Source organism: Chanodichthys erythropterus, chromosome 11 (genome assembly GCF_024489055.1).
Source record: "Chanodichthys erythropterus isolate Z2021 chromosome 11, ASM2448905v1, whole genome shotgun sequence".
NCBI classification, from domain to species: Eukaryota; Metazoa; Chordata; class Actinopteri; order Cypriniformes; family Xenocyprididae; genus Chanodichthys; species Chanodichthys erythropterus.
This window is the reverse complement of record NC_090231.1, coordinates 5,285,200-5,304,097: the sequence shown is the minus strand read 5'-3', so window position 1 is coordinate 5,304,097 and position 18,898 is coordinate 5,285,200. Positions and strand designations below refer to the sequence as shown.

The 18,898-nt window shown below is 36.8% G+C and overlaps 1 protein-coding gene across 3 annotated transcripts in view; it reads left to right on the top strand.

Moving 5' to 3' along the window:
• adamtsl3 (ADAMTS-like 3) overlaps positions 1-18,898 on the top strand; it is a 231,238-nt gene that overhangs the window by 119,705 nt on the left and 92,635 nt on the right. For all 3 annotated transcript variants that reach the window (XM_067401094.1, XM_067401093.1, XM_067401091.1), the window contains 3 exons: positions 2,698-2,825; positions 13,580-13,625; positions 17,297-17,533. In XM_067401094.1, coding sequence (XP_067257195.1) covers positions 2,698-2,825; positions 13,580-13,625; positions 17,297-17,533 — 411 coding nt within the window. The remainder of the gene's footprint in view (positions 1-2,697; positions 2,826-13,579; positions 13,626-17,296; positions 17,534-18,898) is intronic.

Here is an 18,898-nt window from a genome sequence, read left to right as displayed (position 1 = left end):
CTAACTTGAAGTACTGAGTTAGCTAACTCATACATTTTGATAGCAATTAACATAAAATATTTAGTTAATTCACTTTTTTATTTAGAGTTCTTGTAAATCAAATGAGTTATTTACTTCACTGTAAACCCTAAGAAAATACAGAAAATGCCAAATTTGCTTACATGTTAACAATAGCATGGTAAAACACTTACTGAACAAGTACAGCAATGTAACTTACCTGCTCTCAAACCAAGCCACATGTGTCACTTGTCATCATGATGGTAACTCTCCAAAAACCCACATTAACAAACTCTTCTAAATTTGCATAAAACATTCATAACTATTAAATCTTCCTTACCATTAATTTTGCACAAAAAAAACAAACAAAACAAAACAAAAAAACATTATAAAACACTTAATTTTAGCATTTACTCTCCCTTTCGAGTGCCATGGGCAAAGCATGCTGGGGCATAGAAATCCCAGCCCAGTTTCAGTTAAACTTAAGTTAGTCTAAATTAAAAGAAATGAGTTCATACAACTCAAAACAATGAAACAGTTCCGTTTACTTGAAATATGTCAGTGTTGTGAACTCAAAAGAAAAAGAAAGTTCTAAATACTCACAGCAGTAAATTTAACTGAACTAATTTGTTCAATTTATGTTTGTCCTACTCAAACCAATTAAGTTTTTTGAGCGTTTTTAGTTTTTAGATCTATCTATCTATCTATCTATCTATCTATCTATCTATCTATCTATCTATCTATCTATCTATCTATCTATCTATCTATCTATCTATCTATCTATCTATCTATCTATCTATCTATCTATCTATCTATCTATCTATCTATCTATCTATCTATCTATCTCTATATCCATCTATCTATCTATCTATCTATCTATCTATCTATCTATCTATCTATCTATCTATCTATCTATCTATCTATCTATCTATCTATCTATCTATCTATCTATCTATCTATCTATCTATCTATCTATCTATCTATATATCCATCTATATATCTATCTATATATCTATAGAAACTGTCATAAACTGTAGCAGAAAATTAATGTCTCAGTTCATGTTTCATTAGCCATGGTTGTCAAGCCCTAAGCTAACCTTTAACTAGCATTAGCCAACAGACTCCTCAGCTGCAGCGTAGATGCTAAATGAGTGTTGATTTCTCCTCTAAAGCGTTGATGTGATCTCTTCCAGTCCCATTTTCCTGTGAGAGGTTTGTGATGAGAGGAGACAGGAGTAAACTGGGTGCTGTTTCACCTAGCGAGCCTGGAGAAAATCCATAAAGATTGGCTGCCCATCAGGAAGTCTTATAGAAGAAGAACCTGCGATACTAACTTTTAAAACAATAGGGATTTGAAATTTAATCTGAGGCCAATTTACAGAATAGCTCTTGACTGGAAAGTTTAGTCTTCAGGGAGATGGATCGGCGTTAGATCATTGTAAAAGCTGACATCCCATCACCGCTGCGAGGTTAGCTAGTCAAAGCCCACCGCTGCTAGTCTGTTTTCATTGGCAATCACTGACGGACTGTTTAACTAGGACTGCGGTCCAACATGTGAAATTAAGAAAGCCTCTACACACACATTCATGGTAATAGAACTGAACAAGCAGAGATGTTACATTTTCCAAACGAAAATGAGCAAGAATTTGCAGAATGCAGGAAGAAATCTGCCTTTCCCACAGAACAACTGCACATTATCCTTTTTCAAATGGAGGTACACTACTGCTCAAAAGTTTGGGGTCAGTAGGGTTTTTATTTTTTGGAAGAAAGGATTCATTGATTCGATGCACAAACTCTTTGAACAACAAACTGAAATATTTGAAGAAAATTGGTTGTTATTCACTGAAAATCTTGTCCTCCACTGCTGCACATGAATCTCATTCAATCCATATTTAAAATGGCACTGTGTGATGTCAAATTCAGATAAATCTGCATGTAAATGAGATTTCAGAACAGAGTTGTTCTTAGTCAGAGTCTCTTGTGTCTTATTGCTTCATTACAGTCTTGGCTGCTTTTAGATCAGACATATGGGAGGTTGAGGTCAGTAAATGTGAGCTTCAATAGATTTGACACCAAATAAAAAGGCAGTCAGAGCTAGACGTTAGTATATTTTGCTCTATGAATTGTATCAACACACATGAGTTTGAGTGGGTAAAGAAATCAAGCAAAAGTATTCTGGAACGCAAGGAGCTCAGCTAATGTTCAAGGTCAGTGTGTAGCTGGTGTCCAAGTGGGATTTACTGGTGGGAAAAGTGAAGGAACTCCATGGATAGGTGGGTGACCGAACATAAATAAAACTGGAGAATGAATTAATGTTTTTCTTCTAAAAATGTTTGTCCAGTAATAACATTTACAGCTGAGAACGATGCGATTTTCAGGTCAAAAGTGGAGAAACCTGAGATCTACAAGTAGAGGGCATCATTGAGCAGTGTACTATGAAATTTCTTGCCTTTGTCCTTTCTTTCATCGTCCACCGGTCAAAAGTCTGCATTTATTTGATCAAAAATTCAGTAAAAACAGCAATATTGTGAAATATTAGTACAATTTAAAAACCTTTTTTTATTTTAATATATTTAATATATTTTAAAATGTAAATTATTCCCATGATAGCAAAGCTTAATTTTCAGCTGAATTCACATCAGTGTCACATGATCCAGAAATACTGTAAGTAGTACATCTTGGTGTTTTTGTGTCTTATAGTCCTCAAGAACGACCCGCTCAGATGAGGAGAGGGACACTGGTTGGGATGCCTGGGGCATGTGGAGTGACTGTTCTCGTACCTGTGGAGGCGGAGCCTCGTATTCTCTACGCAGGTGTCTCAACGGAGTGTAAGTGAGCATGCGCACACACACACACACACACACACACACACACACACACACACACACACACACACACACACACACACACACACACACACACACACACACACACACACACACACACACACACACACACAGATGCATTCATATCTTTCTGACTTGTTGAACACCAATATTGTGTAAAAATGCTACATTAAAAACCTGTTTAAACCATATACTGTACAGTGAAAAACATCTTTACTCTCAAATGTATGGTTTTTGCTAGTGAAAACTATGAATTACCATATAAATTACAGTGATAAACAATAAAATTACATTCCTAGAAGTCCTTATGTTCCACATCACATTTGTTTTGTTTCTTCTTATTTTTGCTATCAGTAGTGCATTAAAGGGTTAGTTCACCCCCCAAAAATGGGGATGATAATTTACTCAATCTAGGGATGCACCGATGTATCGGCCGCCGATATTAATCGGATGATTTTTGCTCACTTTACAACCATCGGCATATCGGCTATAGCAGGAAAAATACTGATATAACAAACCTATGGTTTATTAATTAACTGCGTGAAGGCACTGAGCTGTATAATGAGTTTTGCGCAATCCTAATGCTGCTGTCTGTGCTTTACTACCAATCAAATAACAAAAGACAAAAAATAGCACACTGTTCTTGACTAAATAACTTTTGCAACTTTCATTAGTGTAGTGGACCCCATCTGAATGATGACCAAAACTTTACTAACGTTTTATTGTGTCCGTTTTCACTCAAAAAAAAAAAAAAAAAGTCACAATTAAGAGCTAAACACAAGCACAAGAAGTGCGCATTAAACTCTCTCTCTCCATTGCGTTATCATCAACGTACAGCTAATTACTCAAAACACATATTACAACTAACAGTTAATAAATACATAAATACCTCATGCCTTAAATCTGTGAAATATCTCTGAAGAACTGTGTGCACTCCTTTACCCGTGTCGCACCGTAGACTAGAACACCCATCAAAATAAGAGTCCCGCCTTAGTAAAGGAGATCTTATACATATTTAAACTTACAAAAAATATATTAAAATGTTTACAAAAACATTTTAGAAGATTAATCATATTAAAGACTGTTACAATAAAAAAGGATTAACATGAATTTAATTTATACAGTGAAGAATATGTAGTGTTATTTTACATTTGTTTACTTTATTTCTGTACCTGAAAACTATTAGACCTACCCAGGGGTTAAATAAAAAAAAAAGTATTTTTGTGTGTGCTGTAAATATAATTTATTCTGAAACAAGCAAAATTCTCATCAGTGTTTTATCCGCAGTTATATATTTAAGTCTGCATATTTATGTTATTTACCCTAGGGGTATTATATTAATATTCCTTGCATAATAATAATAATAATAATAATTCCTTAATTCATAATAATAATAATAATAATAATAATTAACTTTTATAAAGGGCACCCCCCTCTCCCTCAATCTAATTTTTATCTTATATCTTATTTCAAATTCTTATATTTGATCAATTAAAATAGTAAGACACTATAGGGCTGTTACCAAATTAAATAATTTACACTGAAAAAGTACAACTGCATTCAATAATGTTATGAGATTCTTTAAATATTTTTGAATATACAAATAAGAAATGTTGGTGAGAAATGTATACTTTTAAACATGAAATTAAACTGCCAGTAGATGGCGCCAAGTGACCATCTTAATGAGTGAGACACTGAGTCATTTATTCAAGTGATTCATTCAAAGCGCTGAATCATTCAAAACGGCTGATCATAGCTGCGAGATACGCTGTTTCGAACACAATCAGAGTTGTATTAAAAAATATCCTGGCTCGTCCTAGCTTTATAATGGGAGTGAATAGTAACCAATATTGTGAAGCCCAAAAAAGCGCATCCATCCATCATAAGAGTAATCCATACGACTACAGGGGGTTAATAAAGATCTTCCGTAGCCAAGCGATGCATTTCTGTAAGAAAATTATTTAAAACTTTATAAACTATAATAACTGGCTTCCTAAATTGTAGTCTTGAGTTTTCTTTTGGGAACAGACACATCACAATATTTCTCATTTAAAATGTTCCCGGCCAAGATATACGCAAAAAAGTGTGTTTAAACCCGTGGTTATGATAAAGGGCTTGACATTTCCCAAACACACTGGAAGCAGTTGAGCAATCACAACACGCTGGTCCAGCCAACCAATCAGAGCACATTATACTTTCCAGAAGGAGGGGCTTCATAGAGACAGGAACTAAACAGAGTGTTACTGACAGACTGGGAACAGAGGTGCTGCAACAATGAAGAATATGAGGAAAATGTGTTTTTTTGAACATTCAAATATGCAAACCTACTCTAATATGTCATGTGTGTTAGCCTAATAAGGTTTTGAGTGTTTGACCCTGTGCACTGCCTGTATATGAGTATTGGTCTTGTTTTATTGGCAGGCTACCTATAATGTACTTTGATTCATCATGCGGTTTTCTATTTTACCATGGTGGTTATCAGTAGATTTTAAGATAAAACACCAAATTTGGTAGTTTAAGTAAAACTTGAACATATCATGTGATGCAATATACTGTTATAAATTGTGAAATATGCTATCATGCCATCCCATAATACCTGAAACAGTCACTGTATTTTTTACTGTGAATTTCTGGCAACCACAGCTGCCTTTTTTGTCTTAAATCTAAAAGGATTTATTTTATTTTTTTAATTTTTTTATTTTATTTTTTTTTACAGTGTACAGTTGCTCCAAAAAGTATTTGGACATTTCAGTTTTAAAATTAAAACAAAATATCAAATCAAGTGGCATCTGCAAATAAATTATGCTTTTTTGAGAACTAAATTCACTTTTCTTTTTTAGAGACTGATGTCTTTTGGCCAGGTTTTTCCAAATACTGAAGCTCTTTCCACAGACAAGAGCACAGTAAAATTATCTGTTTGTTATATTGAACTGTATGACAGCGCAACAGTCGATTTCAGTCTTCAACAGGAAGATATGTCATTGTGATGTCAGGGCGCTTGTTGTTATCGCTGACCTCAGTGAGAGGACAGAGAAGTGCTTCGTTTCCAGAAAGAATGGAAAACATGACAGACACTTTGGATTTAAGTGGCCTTTTCTCTCTCTCCTTGTAATTCAACTTCTATTTCTGTCTTGTTTTTCTCCTTCTGAAGCAAAGAAGAGGTTTTGCTCCTCAAGTAATAATGTTAGTACACATAGCATTAATTATGTATGTGCATAATTTACATGATTTAGAATATATTAAATAAGCCGTTGTCATTAAAATGAAGCCGAGAGAGTTGAATGATTCATGGATACAGCAAAGTGTGTTTTTTAGGTATAATATTCATCTTGAAATGCTAATTGGGTTGTTTTGTTTTAAGCCAAAGTTTAACTTGTAAAAAGTAAGTTAACTCTGCAATTGTAAACTTGTCCTTTTTGTGTCAAAATACTTTGTCCTATCCCAGCTTAATATGACATTTATCGGATGTTTCTCCTGAAAAGTGTAAACACTAAATATTATAAAATATTGCTGTTCACTTGACCCGCCCAACATGAATCTGGCTCAACCAATGGCATTAGGTTGGGGCGGGACTGTCTGTTTTTCTCAAGTTATAGTTACTAGTAAAGTATTTTGGACTATGTGTGTTCTTATGGTCTCTTTAGCCAGTCGATGCTGCCATTATGTCATTTACTGCTCCAGAAGGATTAGTCACATGCTATTTACGGTTCAGGTGATTGGCTCTAGACCCGAGAGCGAAATTGCGTACTTTCTGCCATTGAAATGAATGGGAACGATAACGGATAGCTCTCTCCAGGTGTGTCAGACCTCACTAAGGCAAACAGAGCAATGTTTTGATAGCGCTACAGTGTTTACACTCTTTGTGGAAATCACTCAGTGAAAGGGTTGTCTCTGCATATTAAAATTGGGATAGATACACAATTATGTTTTTTTTAGCTCATTGCCCATTACTTCATTGCTGGAGTATAGATGCCAAAAGCTAAAGCAATACTCATATAAAATGGAAGTCACGCGCCATTTAAGCCGCAATACTCATTTAGAGCTAATTGACCGGTTAGATCCAACTGAAAACAAGAGAAAGGGCCAATTACGCTTCAGGTCTCATTGGAAATGCTTCTACTGATCCTCAACGTAAAATTGCCTTCAATGATTTGCATTTAACTGCTTCCTGTGTGAGGATTATTTTTTCCTGAGAACATTCAAACAAAATGCAGATGGGTTTTTAAGTCACTTTGAATAATGGTGCCTGCTAAATGGATCAATGTCCTTCAACAGTTTAAGGGTCTGTAGAAATTTTTTTTTTTTTTTTTCAGTGTTTTTAAAAGAAGTCTCTTCTGCTCACCAAGGCTGCATTTATTTGATCAAAAATAGCGTAATATTGTGAAATATTATTACAATTACAAAAATAACTGTTTTCTATTTGTATATATTGTAAAATGTAATTTATTTCTGCGATCAAAGCTGAATTTTCAGCATCATTACTCCAGTCTTCAGTGTCACATGATCCTTCAGAAATCATTCTAATATGATGATTTGCTGCTCAAGAAACATTTCAATCATTTTTATCAGTGTTAAAAACAGTTGTGCTGCTTAATATTTATAAAAAAAAAAAAATATTACTTTTTTCAGGATTCTTTGATTAATAGAAAGTTCAAAATAACAGCATTTATTTTAATAAACATCATGTCAATTTTAAAGGATTAGTTCACTTTCAAATAAAAATTTGCTGATAATTTACTCACCCCCATGTCATCCAAGATGTCCATGTCCTTCTTTCTTCAGTCGAAAAGAAATTAAGGTTTTTGATGAAAACATTCCAGGATTTTCCTCTTATAATGGGCTTGAATGGGCACCAGACAGTTCAAATTCCAAATGACAGTTTCAATGCAGCTTCAAAGGGCTTTGAACAATACCAGACAATGAATAAGGGTCTTATCGTTCATTTAAAAAAAATAAATAATAAAATTTAAGTTTTATAAGCACAAATGCTCGCCTTGCTCTGTTCTCGGATGCGCATTCGTGACGTCACGTAATACGCAATTACGTTGAAAAGGTCACGCTTGACATAGGCGGAAGTACCAAGTCAGTGTTTACAACTCGAACGTGCAAATACTAAGTTGAACGCTTTTCACAAAAAAAGGCAAAACAACAATGTTGGACGAGGAGAAGATGAGTTTTTCACCCTGCCCTACCATTTTGAACCGGAATACACAGAGGAAGAAATTAGGCAGATGGAAGAGACTGCTGGAGGAAGAACAGAGGAAGAATCTCAATGCTGCCACGACTGGACCATTTCAATCCCGCCATTAGAATTAGTCGGTGAGTCCCTGTTTCCATCTCGCTGCATTACCGGACAAAATGGATTTCCACCGTTACTAAGCAACAGCGTCGCACACCGGATGCGAAGCTCAGAGCGGAGCGACGTCTTTAAAATTCAAATGCATTGTTTTCTATGAGTGTACACACCGGCAGGGACATTCGGCGCCTGTCCGCGGTGCCCAGCTACGACTCAAAATCCTGCCGCGCCACAGAGCGCCATGTACATTGTTTTACATTAAATGTATATTATATTTCTCTCAAATCGTCGTTAATGTACATACTGACTTCACCCTGTGCTGCAAGATACATTAGTTTCACACTTTAACAGCTTGAATAAAGTCTAAAAATGTATAAACGTAGCCTTTTCTTTCATTTTGCTCTGTTGTGCCATTTTCCATGTACACTAACCTCAGTGCGAAATATTAAAGCATATGTAACGCTTCCCTGTTGATGTAAAACACTCCCATTGTGCAGCGAGTCAAAATTGAGCTCGCGCGTATATAATGTGCGCGTCCGGTGTGCGACCCCCTTTAAAGGTGTTTTTGTTCTGATGGAGAAGGGTATGACAGTCTGATGGCACTGACAACACAGGATGGAAGAACCATTAGTTGTTTTACCTTTTTTTGTAAACGGCGTTTGACTTACCGTGTGTCTCAATCAGCTCCCTAGTTCAGTAACTTAGTCATGGCACTGATCACGGAATCAGCCACATTCACTTTCATGATATACTGATTCACGCCCTAGGGAACTAGGGAGTTGATTGAGACGCAGGGTTAGTATTTGCACGTTCAAGTTGTAAACACCGAATCTGTACTTCCGCCTATGTCAAGCGTGACCTTTTCAACGTAATTGCGTATTACGTGACGTCATGAATGCGCATCCAAGAACAGAGCAAGGCAAGCATTTGTGCTTATAAAACTTAAACTTTTTAAAAAAAAATTTAAATGACAGATCGCTTCGCTAGATAAGACCCTTATTTATCGTCTGGTATCGTTTAAAGCCCTTTGAAGCTGCATTGAAACTGTCATTTGGACCTTGAACCGTCTGGTGCCCATTGAAGCCCATTATAAGAGGAAAATCCTGGAATGTTTTCATCAAATACCTTAATTTCTTTTCGACTGAAGAAAGAAGGACATGGACATCTTGGATGACGTGGGGGTGAGTAAATTACCAGCAAATGTTTATTTAAAAGTGAACTAATCCTTTAATGTGTCCTTGGCAAATAAAATTATTAATTCTTTCAACAAAACAAACAAAAATAATCTTACGGACCCCAAACTTTTGAACAGTTTTGACATGCCTTTAGTCAAGCTTTTCTGCATGTCTGTAGTAGCTCTTAATTTTATAGGGTTCTTGAGTTTGTTTGACACGTGGTTTGGGGATTTATACCAAAGAAAATCTAGTATTACTCAATCAAAGGTTGTTTTTTTTTATATATCAAATTCAATAACAAATTTGATTTGATGCTTTTTCATCCACAGAAAAATGTCTTGCACAGATAAAGTCTTTGCGATATTAAACAGACCATCATGAGTTTGCTGTGTGCTACTGGAATAACCCCCGCTCTCTTCCTCCTTTTGTTTATTGTCAGTAGAACTTTAGAAGCGCTCGAGCAGCGGGCCAGCTTATGTTGTGATTGGGTTCTGCTGATTACAAGAAGATCTGGAAGTGATTCCACAGTTGATTATGTGGTCAGCGAACAAAGGCTCTCTTTCTGAGTTGTAGCATCCGAGCAATATCGCTTGCACACAGGCCTGAGCACCTGTTAAAGAGCACTGGAGTAGAAATAACAGACATCTATGGTTTGGAGTGGAGAAAGCTCAGGCCGTAGTTGACCTGGAAGAGAAGACTGAACGGGGATTAAGAGTTTAAGCTAATAAAAACACATACTTGTGGTGCATTATGAAATACATCGCAGTAATCCTTTTATTCATATACTGTAATATAATTAATACTTTTATTCAGCAAGGACACATTAAATTGATCAAAAGTGAAAGTAAAACCATTCTTTTGAACTTTCTATTTATCAAAGTATCCTTTAAACAAAAGTTTAAAGAAATGTTTCTTGAGCAAATGATCATATCTGAAGACTGGAGTAATGATGCTGTAAATGATTCTCATGATTGGTTCCAGTTGTCATCTGTTGTGTTGGTATAAAGCTCACGAAAACAAATACATTAGAAGAGCAGTCTTTGATCCAAACTCACTCAGGAAAACAGACTTCACAACACTTCAATTTAGACGTAGACAGGACACATGAACTCAGGAACACAAGGAGGATATATACAAGACCGAACGAGGAACTAATGAGTTAATTAATTAGACAACAGGTGAACAGAATGCAGCAATCAAACACACTGGGAAAACTGGGTCAAATGACAGAATGAAAACACAATGAAACAACAGAACTCTGACACCAGTGTCTTGCATTAATGCAAAAGAGACTAAAAGGCCATACGCCCAATAATAAACATTCAATTAACTCAGGTCCACCAAAGCGTTTTTAGCAAGCTGAAAAAACGCCTGGTGCTCTTCTGAAAATGGCCAGTTGGTGGCGCTTGAGAGTGCTTTTGAGGTGCAGCTTTTTCCAGCTGAGACGCTTTGTTTGCTATGATGATTTGAAATATCCACAGCAGGAAGGTTTTACTAGTATCTCATTTTGAAGAATATTACTGAATATAAAAAAGCAGCAACCAGCAATATTAACTTCTCCATTGTTGTTCAGTAGTTGTACAATAAGGATGATTGGTCAGTGTAGTATTTTACCCATCTGTCATTGGACAGCTGGGTAAAAGTAGTCTTAGCCTCAGACGTCATGCCCACGGACCGTTGGCTGAATGTCTGATGAAAAAATTGGAAACACTACATTTTTTGTTTTATCACTAGCATCATTATTGTGTTCTTATTTGACTTAAGCTCAATTTAAGCATTAAATGTGAGTACTACATTTAATACAATAGTTTTATATGCATTTTGCAGCAATGCGTGTTTGTGCAGTTTTGTTTTATTTTAATAGTGGTGTTGGGAAACACTGGAATAGAGTTACTTTGTGAGATAAGATGGTAAACTGTCAAATTAGAGATGTCTTCGAGTTCGACGAAGGTTGTCAAAAATGAAAGGGGGCCCAACCTAATTTTCTTTCATAGGTTCCAAAATCGCCCCTGGTCTTAAGTACCGTTTAGATAGTCGGGTGACATAGGACTGCACGCGACTTTCCAGCTTCTGCTGGATTTCGTCCTCCGCATATAAGCTTAATAAAGCCTGAACCTCGTCGTCGGTCCATCTGTCGCATTTTTTAAACTCCATTGTTGATTCGAATAGCAAACAGCTCTTACTGCATGCACCGCAACAGACTTTAAAAAATGATGGATGAAATAATATGCTGTGTGGAGTCAACCAATCAGCATGTTCAGCGCCCAAGTCCCACCCACAAAAGTTCCTGAACTTTGAAAAAGTACTACCTAACGAGGGGGAATTTTTTACCCGGAACTTCATTTAGACCCTGGTTCCTGCGGTCAAAACACACCGAGTCTCACCACAAAATTCCTTGTTCCTGGGGAAAGTTCCTGTGGTGGAAATGTGGCTTAAGAGCTTCACATACCACTCTGACATCGACTTTACATTTTCACTCCCCTAAACATGACGTGGAACAAAACAAACTGTGATTGGTTGCTTTATATGTCAGTCAGAGGACCTCTGGGCAGGTCTTAGCCAATGAAAGCTGCAGTGATGTCTGCCGTCAATCTGAAGGTCTGGCTACGCGGGACTAAGTAAAAAGTGACAGTGACGAGAGCTCTGCGTTTTACCCAAAGCTGAACAGTCTCTCATTTTCGTCAGAATGCCTTTACAAACAATTTACACAAAAATTAATTTTGCTAGTGGATGATAACTGGACTAGGGACGCACTGATACTAAAATTTTGGCCAATACTGATAACCGATAATTCTTTATATTTAAAATAACCGATATATTGGCAGATAAATCTAAATCCTAATTGTTTTATACTTTTTGAGAAAAAAAAACAAAACAAAAGTCTCACCATTAAAGGCCATGTCGCAAGCACACAATTATAATGATGTTATATTACATCATTAGAATTTTATGTAGCCTATATTTGCACTGCACATGTTTTCCTTTTTGGGTGACTCCAATCATATTTAAAGCAATTCAAAATCATCATGGTGAACAGTCCGCATCTGAAGTGTCTCAGCTGAAGGAAAATGAATCCATTATTTATTGGCTTTAATATGTCAGCCAAATTTTCTTATTGGGCCGATAACGATAGCATTAAAAATGAACATATATCGGCCGATACCGATATAGTGGCCGATATATCGTGTATTCCTACACTGGCCACCTCTTGCTGAATTAAACGTGGCAAATGTAGTGAGGTCATGTTAAAACGATGTATCATAGTACTGTTTATAACACATATACATAATTCTTGCTGTTTTACCTTATACCGTGTCTACACCAGACTCGAGCGACGTGAAGCAAACAGAACCCATCATAATCACTGATGCTGTCTACACTGGACGCGGCACGGCATGACACAACAAAACAAATACCTGACAGTACTGATGCCCTGTTCTATTGTTGACTTAATACTTTTTTAAAAAATAAATAGTTTGCAGGATGCAGTGCATACTCTGCAGTATTCTCTAAATATAAGCTAGTATTCCATTCTGAATGGTTTCGCTCAAGGGCAGGATGATTGCAGAGAGAGATTCTGATCTTAATAACAGTCTGGTTGCATCTTCCTTCCACCCCTCAGAAGTCTTGTGATGTGAACCTTTTCTGTTTAGGGAGATTGCTGCTCTTCTGAACAGAATTAATAAGCTAAAACATGATAGGCTAATGTTTTTAGGCTGAGGTAATATGACATTTAATAAAAAGCCAATATCCTGTGGTCCTTTTGTCTGGTTTTCTTTGTATTTCTGTCTCTAAACATCCTTTTTTTCAAAACACATTGCTGCATATTTCATACAGCTGTAGCTGCATTTACAGTTTTTGGTGCCATCATAGATAATCACAAGTTGCAAATAATTTCCTTTTTTATTAATATTTTTTTATTTATTTTTTCATGCACGTCTACTGGCTTGACAGTGTTGTTGTTATTACTTGACTGGCAATCTAAGTGCAAAATATTTGACAAAAGAAAATAATGTTTTGTTGAAGGAATTTATTTTTCAGTATGCTGTAGCATGCATTCATTTTATGTTCTCTAGAAGCCGACAAAGAACCTCACAAGCGAGTGGGAAAAAATGATCAGGAGCCGGTCTAAAAATGATTTCTGTAGGGACAAATAGTAGGGTGTTTCCTTTCCCCTTGATACAAAAGATGGAGCAGCTGTACCACAAAGAAGAACAATGACTATGTAACATATCTGATTTTGTTTTTCTGTGTTTGTTTGACAGGAACTGTGAAGGCAGAAACATCCGCTACAGAACGTGCAGCAACACAGTAAGTCAGGATAATATGTTATGAGACCCACCAAGAATCTCTATCTGTAGAAGTGCCACAGATTTATATAGAATTTGAATGCCTGTCGTTCATAAAATTATACAGATACCCCATCCCTTGCTTGTTCGTTTATTAGATATGTGACCAGTCACGGAAAGTAGGGTAGTTGGTTCTGGGGCATTTTGATTTATTCACAGAAAGTGTAGTCTCCAAGCTTTCCAACGATGTGTAGCCTAACACATGGAAATCTGATAATATTTGCAGAAGTTGTGGCCATTTGAAGGTAGGCACTCAAAAAAGCTCAAAGGGCAGAAAATGACCTAAAGATTTTGCAGTTCTCGCCTGTTCTCACCTGCTGGGAGTGACAATAGGGCTCATTTACATCTCATTTAGATAAGCCATACCCCCTGTAAAGCTGCATGGTTGCATAGCAACAACAGACGCAACGGGAAAATCGGACCGCATACTATTAATAATAAAGGATAATGTGCATTGTAAATGTCAGTAATTTATCTTTTTTGACATTAGAACTTTTTGAACAGGATTCTGTGATAACAGTATAGTCCTGGTTTAGACCTCACTTAGTGGTTAGACCTGGCTTGAGTCAAAGGATTAAAAAAATCCTGTACATTAAACTCTTCAATACTTTTACTTTTGACTTATAACGCACATTTTACGGCTACGGATACTTTATACTTTAATTACATAGGAATTTAATCTGATGCATTTACTGTTACATTAGTAAATCCTTGTTAAGAAGTAGTAACTGGCTAAAATTATTAGCGTCACATTCAATTCAAGAATAGTAAGGTTTACATGAGCTAAGTCATTCACACCAGTAAATTCAAGCAGTTGAAGCGTTATTCAAATTAACATGCTAACATTACCATCTAAAAGCCCATTATAGTATTGGGGGTTTTTGGCAAGTGATATGATGCTAACGATTACAATTAAAACGAAAGTCCTGAGCTAGCTAATAGCAATAGACACATGAGATAACGTGTAGCCTACGTGTTCTTAGAATGAACACAAAACGACAAACTTTGATGTTTATGGAAACTCACCCCATAAGAAACAGAAAAGATCTTGTTGCCTCCAATGAAATAAGTTTTTCGGGCACACTTTCTCTTTGTCGGGGTCTTCTTTGTGGATGTAACCATCTCCGAAGTTTGCACATTGCGTCTGTTTGCCTCTAAATGTCCAATAATTCGCATGTCCTGCCACTCTTTTCCGCAGCTAAAGGATCCAGCCGTATGTTGTACTTAATTTTCGGTGTAACGGCCACAGTTCAGCTCGTCTGCGATATTCTTTGCTGTCCATCTTCATTAAATTTTGATATCAGCTAGAGCCGACCAGAGCGCTGCATAAATAAGTAGCCACGCTTCGCTTGGAGGGCGGCGGTAATAACAAAAGAAACAAAAGCCAGCGTATCCGATTCCAGTATGGAAATACACACAGACAATGACACGCCCCTACTGCGAGATAGAATCTCTGAAAAACAAGCCGATTTCAACCTCAAAATGTACGCTTTTAAATAAACCAATACTGCTACCTAAAACATGGAGATGCTTCTTCATGATCTCAACTAACAGATTCTGCAAAAAAACTAAAATCACCAATTTTTGAAAAAAACAAAACAAAAAAAAAAAACGCTTCTTTCTCAGTTTACTCAATAGTTGTGCTGCTGACTTGTGTCCCTGGTTTCCATGATGGGTCACATATTTGGACTAATTTTGGTTAGAGTGTAGCACTCGCAGCTCCATTTGACAGTTTAACACCATTCATTTAGTGGAATTCCACAGATTTTCCCTGAAAGTTAGCACAGAAAACACTACAAAGGTCTGCAGATTAATCCCAGTTTACTCAAGGAGGATTTAACCAATTTTGCAGTGTATTTTAAATGTCTTTCAAGTAAGCATAAAGTACTCGAGGCTAGTGCTATATCGTGAATAAGTCACGGCTGAAAGGTGTTGTTATAGGCACAACGCGAAGCGGAGTAAAATCACTAAAAGCCTTCCTTCCGCCGGAAAAAATAGTCCCTGATCGTGAACAGCAACAGAAGTTACATTATTACGCCATTAGATGGCGGCAAAGTTTTTCTTTATGAGGGTGTCAGTCAGTAGCGAAGACTTTTACATTGAAATGACTGAATTGTTGTCAGCACGGAACAAGACACAAATTTCATCCGTCCCATCCGAATAGGGCTTTAGTTAGAACACAAATGACGATATTTTTGATTAAGTCCGAGAGGCTTTTGACCTCCCTATACACAGCAATGTCATAACCAATTTCCAGGCTCCGAAAGGGAGTAAAGACATTGTTAAAATAGACCATGTGACTGCAGTGGTTCAACCTTAATGTTATGAATGCATCGTGGTGTTCACGTGTACAGCGTCGGACAATACTGAACCTGATGTAGAACACGAAAGCGCTGCACTGCATTTACTGCATCAGCTGCGTAGGAGACTGACATGGAAAAGAAGAAATTGTTGAATAAAGCTGTTTTGTTTTTGTACACAAAAAGTATTATTGTCGCTTCATAACATAAAGGTTGAAACACTGTAGTCACATTAACTATTTTAACAGTGCCTTTACTACCTTTCTGGGCCCTGAAAGGTGCAGTGACGTTGCTGCCTATGTGTAGTTCAGAAAGCTCTTGGATTTCATCAAAAATATCTTCATTTTTGTTTTGAAGATGAACGAAGGTCTTACAGGTTTGGAACAACGTGAGGGTGAGTAATTAATGACATAATTTTCATTTTTGAGTGAACTAACATTCTTTTTCTTATGCAAGTGAAGTACATTTTCTATTCGCAAATTATTTATTCACTCTTAAACTCCTTAGTCAAACACCTCGAAAAAAGTGAAAATAAACAGTAATGTTACGCAACCAGAATTGTTAAGTGGGATCAGAACCAGAACTTTGCTTTATGATTCAGTCAATAGTCCCCAACTGCTCTGAGAGCTGTTAGATGCCCATGCGTCTCAAGGACCATTTTAATCAAAAGCCAGTGTTTTTCTACCATTGAAGTGGTTTCATCTGCAATCACATTCCTCCTTCACCCACAACTCCAATCAGAGCCATCTGGGAAAGATTCCCAGCATAACATTTATCCCATTTCCGTCAAAACAGTGAGAACTGATGCTTGGTGTTCCCTGTCCGGCCTTATAATTGCCGTTGATGAGGTTCATTGTTGAATTGTTCTTTTTATTTCCATTACTGATCCTGACGTTGAAGACTTGTCATTTGTAATCGCTATATCCGATGGAGACGCTTCGGTCACGGGCATCACTGATGATCTTTGCACATGGGGGTTTCTGAGCCGATCGAATGATTAAATGAGTTCAGAGTCCCAAGCTCTAGAGGAAGAGCTGTGGTTTTCTTCGGTGCACAGGAGATGACATAGGAAATATTGTGTTTCAAAACATGGAGGTTTGCCACTGTTCAATTACACTGTCACCATTCGTTAATGCACCCGGTCATCTGCATATGCTTTATGATGCTTTGCATGCGGTCACGATTTAATCTTACCACATAGAAAAATAATATTTCCAGTGTCATTGTCAGGTCAGCTGATACTTTTGGGTCTTTTAAATGTCAATGTTATTACATTATAGTCAGAAATGTGAAAAATATCTGATAGCTGCCAAATTTGCTTTCTTTCAATCAGGACTGTCCTCCGGAGTCAGGTGACTTTAGGGCTCAACAATGCTCCGCCCACAATGACATCAAGTACCAGGGACAAACCTACGAGTGGATACCTGTGACGTACGACCCTATTTCACCCTGTGCCCTCCGATGTCAGGCCCGGGGGAAAAGCCTGGTGGTGGAACTGGCACCCAAAGTGTTGGACGGCACTCGGTGTAAAGCGGACTCTCTGGATATGTGTATCAGTGGGATCTGTCAGGTAACCATTACTGAATGAACTTAAGCCACTTAAGCTGCCAGTGATGCACCCTATGAGTTTGAAATATCAGTGCACTACATTATAAGAGTGGGCACTATAGTGAGGATTAGTTTTTTTCTATGCACAGTTGTGTATTTAAAGTGATAGTTCACACAAAAATAAAAATTCTGTCATCATTTACTCACCCTCATGTCGTTCCAGACACATCAGACTTTGGTTGGTCTTCGAAACACAAATGAAGATATTTTTAATGAAATTTGAGAGGTTTCTGTCTCTCTATTGAAAGTCCAAGTAATCAAAACTTAGAAGATCCAAAAAGGTCATACAGGCTTTGTAAAATGAATCCATATGGATTCATTCATTTTATATGGATATCATTTAAAGCGATCGTATCTCTTCACAAGACTTGAATTAAATGACTCGATTCATATGGATATATTTTACATCACCTTTATGATCTTTTTGATTTTCTAAGTTTTGGTTACATGGACTCTAAATGGTTGCACAGAAACCTCTCAGGTTTTGTTAAAAAATCTTAATTTGTGTTTCAAAGATGAACCAAAATGTTATGTTTTTGAATCGACATGAGGGTGATTAAATTATGACAGAATTTTCATTTTTGTGTGTACTATACTTTATTTGTCTTTATGATGAAGCAAAATGACTAACCCTTCATGATTTGTTTTATGCAAATTCATGATATTTGTTAAATACCATGTATTTATAAATCATAGGTTGTTTAAAAGTATTGCATGTATATTTAGTAATACTTATCCACTGGTACCAGGGAAGGAAGAACTTTTGTCAGATCATCCGTTGTTTATTTGCTCAGATTTGGCTGTTTTTGTACTTGTTTCTGGCTTAGATTTGTGAGATGTCATAAAAATGGCTGTCCAGCGGAAGTAGGAGCTTACCAGGTGCACTTGAACGCAGTATGAGATGGCAAAACTCCCAGAAAACCAAAAGTTCTGTTAGAAATTTAAATCTGAAAATGTTATTTATATATAAGCCTACTTAAGTGAGCATTTACAGCGCTTAAGTTAAGACCTCTGTCCTTTAAAGTACAGTCTAGGCTTGTTGATGAGGTGAAAAACGTTCTTCTGAAGCCAGAGTCACTTAGCATTTATGAGGGAGAATTCTTGACCTTTTCAGCCCTGTTCTGACATGCATTACAGTAATATTAAGACAATGAGAATAAGCTTTACAGCTTTATCCATTTCTTTTCCTGAATGTATTTGGATCCGATCTCCATCCACTGGAGTTACCAAACCATCTGCTTCTGCCATAGTATCAGTCTTTTTTTATTGCGTGTCCAAAAGCTTAATGTTATTGTTTGATGGTACTGACGCCAACAGGTTTTCCATT